Here is an 8933-nt window from a genome sequence, read left to right as displayed (position 1 = left end):
TTTGTTAGAAATATAGTTTGGTCCAATTCGTTATATATTCTAACAAAGTGTAGATTGGATTTTAACCTATTTAAAACATGTCATCAAAATTCTAAAATTAATCTTGATCAGGAAAAATTACTAATGGTGTTCCATAAATTATTTTTTAAAGTTTTTCTCATTTTTTCGGTTGAATTTTGAATTTTAAAGAGTCGAAATTGAAGATAAACTGTTTCAAAATTGAATTGTCATTTTTTTCGTGTTTGCTCCTCTTTTAAACCGTTCAATTAAGTGTAAATATTAATTATTAATAATAACATAGAGTCAAAGGTAAATTGAGCAAATTGGCTATTTCTGGCAATTTATTGAAGTGTGTATCAAACTGGTAGCCCTTCGCATTAATCAGTACCCAAGAAGTAGCTCTTGCTTTCAAAAAGGTTGCTGACCCCTGCTCTATACTAAATCCTTCCAGCAAAAATTTGGCAATATCGCAAAATGATCAAGTATGACACATAGAATGGATCTGCTATTCCCGTTTAAATAAAAAAATGTCATTTCAGTAGGCCTTTAAATAAAGACTCGACTAAACTAAACCAGCAGCTGGGTGCAACATGAATACTTCAACAACTATTACAAACGTAGTAGTTTTGGCAGCAGCAGCAGCAGCAAGTGTTGCAACGCAGGTCTGACCAAACTTCCTCAATGTTTCAAACATCTGGGCTCAGAAAAAGAGGACGTATTGAAGTTCCCAGGTTGAGGTCAGAGGGGCAAACACCAAATCAGACGTTTGAGGGCAAAACAATTTTCCAATAGTGAAGAATCTTTAATAAAAACAAAAAACGGAAGGTGATCCGGATCAGCCCCGAAATCTAATCACTTATCTAATTTCAAAAATGAACTTAAGTTATGTCGCTAACTGACTAACAAACTCCTTCATGCAGCGCCCAGGCATGTTCACTCCGCAGCAGAAGGAAATAAACCGAGTGAACCCTCTTACGCTATCTTTGTCTCTGTGGGTGAAGGCGGGGATGCTAGCATACGTGCGCAGAAGTGCAGCCTTGTAACATGAACTTACGACAGCGGAACCCTCTATTTGTGAACTTCCTGATTGACAAACTTGTGGTGTGTGAGCCAAATGTGCCTCCGTGTGCGAACCATGTCTCTGCGTACAAACGCTTCATTCATGCCTTCATTTTGTGTCGCGCTGCAGGACAAAAATCACTACTAGTCACTCCTCAGTACTTTATAGTGCAAAAAAGTGTTAATACTGTAAGTATTGCACTTGTTACACAGCAGCTGTTGGATTGTAACGTGCATCTTAGTTAACACATTTGGAGGCGTTGAAATCGCCATGTTAAACCGCTAATGCTAATGGGAAGCATCGCAATAGCAAAGCCGATGTACATTAGCATCAAGCTAACGCACTTGTGGAAAAGTGGCGCCTTACTTTACTTAGGTTGAATTGTTTTTTTGAGTCAGTTGCAATGTTGGCTTTGAAAATTGCAACATTACCCAGAGCTAGTGTGGCCAAGTCTGCTCTCAGTGCTTCTGGAGTGATCGCAAAGTGTAACGTCACGCGCAACTCAGGTACCGTAACGTGGCGTCGTTGGATTTAACGTGGATCGGTGCCCAGTAGGACCGGTGGGATACGGTCGGTGCCAAAAAATTACGGGATTCGGTACTCATCACAAGACAACATAGATAGCTATAGATTACTCCGGTTAGTTGGATTCTTAGCCGCCTCGTACTTGCCATATTTTACGACTTAGAATGCTTAAAAAAAAGAAAAACTTTTTTTTTCTTACATACATATTTTTTTTTACGAAATCTAACAGTATGTCCGTCAAAATCTCAAATTTTTGCAGTGAAATCCAGTTTTTGTCCTTCTTTCCTGGCGTCTTCCCGGTCTTGTTTTGTCTGTTTTTGCTACTGCAGCGATGGAGTCGCTCGACAAGCCTCCATTTGCAACACTCGGAGCGCGGGCTCATTAAAGGAGCGCCACCAGTTTCATGATCGATCAAATAATGCGACGGAGGAAATGAAGATGACAGAAAAGAGATCAAACTTTGTGTAGATATTTTTGACAAATATGAGATGATTAAATAAGTAAAGAAGGTGAGGCAGCAGCTCAAACATTCTCATACTCTCTGTAACATCCTTCAAAAATGTCTCAACTATAATCCAGGTGAAGGAGCCCAGAATTAAATGTTGACAATATTTCAGAAACCTTACAATGTATTAAATCCATCAAGTGTTATAAAAGTGTATAAAATGGAGTAGATGAGTTATTTTGATGTCGACAAATGTCATATTTTGACCTATTTTCTTAGGAGATATTTAGAAATAAAATGTTGATGCTCCTCTTAGACACACGTAATAAAGGTGTTTTTGATGATAAATTAAAGACAACATCAAACATTATGTCACTACTGGTCCCACCTTTGCTAAAAAATAATGTAAAAAAACAACTTAAAAGTCTTGTCCAAATGTTTACTGACATTTAAAATTCATCTTTAAATAACTTTTACTGCAAATTAATATAATCTTTAAATATCGCTTATCGGCCTCCTGGGGCCATACTTATCAAGCTTCTTATAGTGCCATTTTACACTTAAGTCCTGAGAATTTGCGAAATTTAGTCCTACTCTCAAACTTCAGAATAAAAGCTTTTTATCAACGTTCTTAAGTCTAAGAATCACTCCTACTCTCCACGGTATTTAAGAGACCTTCAGAGGTGTCTTAAGTGGTTAGGAGTTGCCAGCAGGGGATGGCACTGAGGCGAGAGAGACGTGCGCGAACGTAACAATGTTTTTTTTTTTTTGATGACGAGCAGCTGATCAAACGGTATCGTTTAGACAGAGCGGATATTATTTTTGTCACAGATTTAATACTTTTCGATTCCTTGTTGATTTCTGCATGTGTCTGCAGTGGGCTAGTATATATAGAGCCACCCACACCAGTTTCAAATTAGTTGCCTAATTAATGAATTGGAAAGAAAATGTTATGACAGTAGCGTATGTGTGTGGCCGTGAGGTGAGTGACGTCAGTGAGTGTGTGGGCGAGAGAAGAGAGGGAGCGGTAGCGTGAGTGCCGGCGGGGACTAGTTTGTTTTGTATTATTTTGTAGTTTATTGTCAAAATATACACTCCCATTGTCCACTTAAATATTTCCAAGATATTTCTTTATTCTTAGACAACGGATTCCCTTCCGTGATTGGTCATTTCTATGGACACAGAAATGACGTCACCTAAAATTGCGTTTACGGCACATAGTAATGTCGTAATTCAGCTCTGAGTGTGACACTTAAGATTCAGTCCTACACTTCGCTGAAAGTGTGAGTAAGACGCTTGATAACTAACTTTTAAGTGCAGCTTTCAGCGAAGAATTTATTTACTCTTAAGTCAACTCTTAGCAGACTTCTTAGGAGTCATTCTAAGAAGCTTGATAAGTACGGCCCCTGGACTACTAATAATCGGTATCGGCCCTGAAAAAAAACGCATAAGGGTCGATGTCTACAGATGAGCACAAATATTATGAAATAAATATGTGTGACTTTGTTACGTTATTGATTGGTGCCTTTTAAAAAGTAAACTAAGTCAAAAAAGACTATTTCCAAACGCTGTTGTCATAAACTTATGTTTCAACATTGAAAAGATGCCTGGTGAAAAGCCTGCCATGTTGAAAGAAGAGTTTTTTTGCCTGTTGCAACATCAGGAAGGTGAAAAGGAGAAGCAGCAAGTTTGCCAGTCAGTCATCTTCATATTGTGGATGGCGTGGGATCAGAACCGGACGAGCCCGGGGCCCGGTGGCGGCTGCCCCCCCGTGGGCATCCAGCTGGAGGGCGTCATTCTGCCGCCGGTCCTCACGGTGGACGTGGTTCTGGGCCTGCTGGGCAACACGCTGGCTCTGTGGATCTTCTGCTTCCGGACCAAGTCGTGGAACCCCAACAACTTGTTCCTCTTCAACCTGGTCGTGGCCGACTTCCTGGCGCTGGTCAGTCTGCCTCTGAGGATCCACGCCTTGCTCAAAGGCTACTGGGTGTTTGGGGACGCCGTGTGCCGCCTCAACCTCTTCCTCATGTTCTCCAACCGCACCGCCAGCATCGCCCTCATGACCGTGGTGGCGCTGTACCGGTACTTCAAGGTCAGCCGCCATTTTACGAAAATCGGTCAAGTTAGCGTCAAGCTAACTTGTGGAAAAGTGGAGCCTTACTTTACTTAGGTTGAAGTGTTTTTTTGAGTCAGTTACAATGTTGGCTTTGAAAATAGCAACATTACCTAGAGCAGTGTTTTCCAACCACTGTGCCGTGGCACACTGGTGTGCCATGAGATACAGTCTGGTGTGCCGTGGGAGATTATCTAATTTCACCTATTTGGGTTCAAATTATTTTTTGCAAAGCAGTAATTATAGTCTGCAAATGATGTGTTGTTGTTGAGTGTCGGTGCTGTCTAGAGCTCGGCAGAGTAACCGTGTAATACTCTTCCATATCAGTAGGTGGCAGCCGCTAGCTAATTGCTTTGTAGATGTCGGAAACAGCGGGAGGCAGTGTGCAGGTAAAATTGTGTCGATTGCTTAAACCAAAAATAAACAAAAGGTGAGTGCCCCTAAGAAAAGGCATTGAAGCTTAGGGAAGGCTATGCAGAACCAAACTAAAACTGAACTGGCTACAAAGTCAACAAAAACAGAATGCTGGACGACAGCAAAGACTTACTGTGGCGCAAAGACGGCGTCCACAAAGTACATCCGAACATGACATGACAATCAACAATGTCCCCACAAAGAAGGATAAAAACAACTGAAATATTCTTAATTGCTAAAACAAAGTAGATGCGGGAAATATCGCTCAAAGGAAGACATGAAACTGCTACAGGAAAATACCAAAAAAAGAGGAAAAAGCCACCAAAATAGTAGTGCAAGACAAGAACTAAAACACTACACACAGGAAAACAGCAAAAACCTCAAAATAAGTCATGATGTGATGTGACAGGTGGTGACAGTACACCTACTTTGAGACAAGAGCTATAGTGATGCATGCTTGGTTATGCTTTAAAGTCATATCCAACAATTGCGACGACGACTTTTTACTGTCAACTGAGTTTCGTTTTTTTTTAACGATTTCTGCTGGTGGTGTGCTTTCGCATTTTTTCTACGCAAAAAAAAAAATGTGCCTTGTCTCAAAAAAGGTTGAAAAACACTGACCTAGGGCGAGTGTGTGTCTGCTCTCAGTGCTGCTGGAGTGATCGCAAAGTGTAACGTAACGTCAGGCGCAACTCGGGTACCGTAACATGGCATCGTGGGACTTGACGTGGATCCGTCGTGGGATACGGTTGGTGCCAAAAAAGTACGGGATTCGGTGCTCATCCCTAGACAACAAAGATAGCTATAGATTACTACTTGCCATATTTGACCAGTTAGAATGCTTAAAAAAAAGAAAAACATGTTGTTTTTTTATTACACAAGTATTGGAGATAGTTCAAATCTCCCCACCCGCAAAAAGTGGCCAAGCCCCCTTTTTCTTGCACCTGGTCGCCAAGAGTACGTCTGTCAAAATCTCACATTTTTGCCGTGAAATCTGGTTTTTGTCCTTCTTTCCTGGCGTCTTCCTGGTCCTGTTTTGTGTGTTTTTGCTACAGCAGCGATGGAGTCGCAGTACTCAGTCGGTCACTGCGGATGTAGCTTGTCCAGAGCAGGGTTTCTCCTACGTGTAATTGATCGTGGCTGGATAAATGCCGCCAGGGCCGGCCCGTGGCATAGGCCGTATAGGCAAATGCTAAGGGCGCCGTCCATCAGGGGGCGCCACGCCAGTGCCACAAATGTTGGAGAAAAAAAAAAAAAAAAAGTTGGTACTATTATTTCTAAATACAAAAAATAATCCCACGTTAATTAAAATGCAAAGTAAAGCCTATTTAATAGAAATATTATTTGTTACAACATTACGCCCCCCCTCCCCCCGCACGGTGCGCCCCCTCCCTTCCCGTATCATGACTCTTTTTGGACGTCACCACGTCAAAAAATCAACACAGGATGTCAAAACGGCCAAAACTGTCAGGTGCCCAGGGAAGAAAAAAGAGAAAAGAAGAGGCGAAACGAGAAAAAGACAGAGGTAGCAGGTAGGTAACGTTAGCCTACATGAAATTATTTGTCTGTTACAGAATGTGATAGTAACCTGGCTTTTTAGCATTAAGCTAATGTTACATGATTCGGCAATTGCTAATCAATAAATAGCTAGTTCTGTTTTAACGTTGGGTTAATATTGTGGAGGGGGCTAAATTGTTATGGAAAATAATAATGTAACGTTAGGTAATTACAGTACTCCCACCTTACATTCCTCAGGGACATTTGTATTAGATCTTTTAAGCAGGTGTTTTTTGTTTACATTGTTATTGCCTTCTGGTTAGCTAATGTTTGCCCTGCAGGTAATAGTCACTTTTCCACCCCTTTATATATTAAGTATAGTTGTAAGCCTAGTTGTTAAAGTGCACATCATTAATGTTAATTAAGCAATATCACATGAGAGGGAATGCTGTTTTTTAATTTGAGCACTGCTGTGATTCGGTTAAAGATAATCATAACATAACATTCTCATATAATATGTTAATTTGCTTTCTTTAAGTAAAAAAAAAGGTCAAAGACAAAGCTATTCGGTTTCTTGTGAGTATATACACTTCACTGCCGATGTGGGGGGGCGCCACCTAAAATCTTGCCTAGGGCGCCAGATTGGTTAGGGCCAGGCCTGAATGCCGCCACAACTTCAAAATAAGATAAAAAAAAAACATTTTTAACGTGAAAACAAATTTAAGTGATATATTTGAATGGATATACTGTATTTAGTACATCATTGACATACTTTTGGCTTTAATAAATGTGGAAAAACAGCTCAGATATAATAAAATTGTTCCTCATTGCTTTATTTTGAGAAAACAAACAAACAAACATCTAAATCATCCTGTCAGAAGTGTCAGCTTGCACCTAAACAAGTTGACACCTGGCAAAAGTAAGGAGAACGTTGAAGAGAAAGGTGTTTTAAGCTAATTAATGCATTTCTTGTACAAGCCTGTGTTAATGACACTAATTATTTCGACATTACTACCGACAATAACGTCTAACTTTACGGCGTGTGCGTCTTCCGACCTCCGAGTGGACATCGCGGTGTGGAGTGTGCTTTCATTCCAAAAAGATTCATGTTAGCTCCATGAGATATATATATATATATATATGTGTATGTATATATGTCAATATAGCAGCATAAGCTAGTTAGCTCTCTGTGTGGCTAAAAGTAGTCCCTCTGCGTTAGCACTTATAATAACAATATTGCTAATACTCAGGTCACCACATGTAAGTGGACTATTGTTCATTAGAGAAAATGAAAAGATCAAATCGTACACTTTAAAGATCAAATCCCAACTTACTTGGGCGTCCTGGGTCCTGAAGATGAAGACCTGGTTTGTGTCCCCAGGTGGTCCACCCGCACACCTGCTTCACCCGCATGAGCAGGAGCCAGGCCGGGAAGTTGTCGGTGCTGGTGTGGCTGCTGGTGGTCAGTCCCCGCCTGCCAATGCTGGCCTACGACCACATCAAGGGCGGCGGCAACGCCACGCAGTGCTTCTTCTTCACGTCCTACAAGGAGGCGTCGCGGGGCATCCTGGTCCTGGTGGCCGTGCACCGCGTCCTGACCGTGCTGGAGTTCCTGCTCGCCATGGCCGTGCTGATCTACTGCTCCGTGCGCATCTCCCGCGTCCTGAGGGGGCGCCAGATGGGCAGTGCCCACAAGTTGCGGCGGGCCATGCGGGTGTGCGTGGCCATCGTGGTGGTCTTCCTGGTGTGCTTCCTGCCCACCACCGTCACCACCGTGGGCGTGTGGGTCATCCGCTCCTACCGCCCCTGGGACTGCGGCGCCTTCTACACCTTCACGCAGCTCACCATCGTGTCCCTGGGCCTCAACTTCCTCAACTCCGCCCTGGACCCCGTGGTCTACGTCTTCTCCAGCTCCATGTTCAGGAGGGCCCTCCTCGGCGCCGCGCCCCGCTGCCTGCGCTGCGGGTGTGACGAGGGGGAGTCCTCTTCTGCGTCCCAGTCCACCAGCCAGCAGGAGCTCAAGTCTCTGAGGACCAGCAGAGTCAGTGAAGCCACCTGAGGAACAACAAACTTTATTTGCCCACAACACAAAACTCATCAGGACCATCTTTGTCACTTCAGTCTCCTCTCCTGGTTTTACAAGACGGAGTGGACTTCATCGCCCTCTAATGGACACACTGCTCAACTGCAGGCTCCTTAGTTCCACTACACTGTCCAAACTAAAAACTCTTATTTTGATGGTTTTCATTTCCAAAACCAACTTAATATACTTTTTTACCCTCTCCCTCCCTTGAAGTTTGGTCATAAAAATGTTCTAAATATTTATTTATCTTCCAGTTCTTAAATCTCTCCATCAGTTTCAGATCTATCAGTCGTTATAAAGTTAAATTTGTTTATGTCTCTTTTTATTTAAGAAAATCCTGTTTTATTGTGGCAGACACACAAAATATGCAATTGTATTTCCTCCCCCAAAAATGTTGAAATTGTAATATTTGATGTGATGTAATCGGAGTCTTAAATATGTCAATAATTCTTAACATTGATTTTGATTCATTATTATTTTTTGAGCAATGAGAGTTTTAAACAAAAATCCCACAAAAATTCTTATGGATCCAAAAATAAGTTATTTATATTTTTTTTAAATGGTATTTTTTCTTCCTCTAACGCTTAAATCTTTTAATCCACTTCCGGTCTAGCCGTTGATTATACGTTTTTATTATTTTTTTATGTTTTTAATGCCTTTTTTGTCAGAGAAACCTTTGTTTTTTTATGGTAAACACACAAAATATGCAATATTTTCCCCAAAACTATTTCAAAGTGTAAAGTAATTGAAGCTTTAAATATGTCAATAATTTCTAACATTGATTTTGATTCATCAT

At 41.5% G+C, this 8933-nt stretch overlaps 2 protein-coding genes across 2 annotated transcripts in view; one reads left to right on the top strand and one right to left on the bottom strand.

Annotated features, from left to right (window-relative positions):
- stxbp4 (syntaxin binding protein 4) overlaps window positions 1-7590 on the bottom strand; it is an 85991-nt gene extending 78401 nt beyond the window's left edge. Inside the window, 1 exon segment of the mRNA XM_062030678.1 lies at window positions 7389-7590. Within this exon segment, the coding sequence (XP_061886662.1) occupies window positions 7389-7467 (79 nt within the window). The 5' untranslated portion in view covers window positions 7468-7590.
- Window positions 3718-8933, top strand: LOC133638267 (hydroxycarboxylic acid receptor 2-like). The gene is made up of 2 exons (XM_062030698.1): window positions 3718-4122; window positions 7436-8933. Exons 1-2 carry the CDS (start codon window positions 3748-3750, stop codon window positions 8111-8113), a joined length of 1053 nt encoding a protein of 350 aa, XP_061886682.1. The 5' UTR covers window positions 3718-3747; the 3' UTR covers window positions 8114-8933.

This window comes from Entelurus aequoreus, linkage group LG21 (assembly GCF_033978785.1).
Source record: "Entelurus aequoreus isolate RoL-2023_Sb linkage group LG21, RoL_Eaeq_v1.1, whole genome shotgun sequence".
Taxonomy (NCBI): domain Eukaryota; kingdom Metazoa; phylum Chordata; class Actinopteri; order Syngnathiformes; family Syngnathidae; genus Entelurus; species Entelurus aequoreus.
Note: the sequence above shows the minus strand (reverse complement) of the source record. Positions and strands in the feature narration are given on the sequence as shown.

Bases quoted from the DNA above. Each gene is read 5' to 3' on its own strand.
- LOC133638267 (XM_062030698.1), top strand. From the start codon at position 3,748: ATGGCGTGGGATCAGAACCGGACGAGCCCGGGGCCCGGTGGCGGCTGC. The intron at 4,123-7,435 runs GTCAGCCGCCAT...TTGTGTCCCCAG, and splicing joins CGCTGTACCGGTACTTCAAG to GTGGTCCACCCGCACACCTG.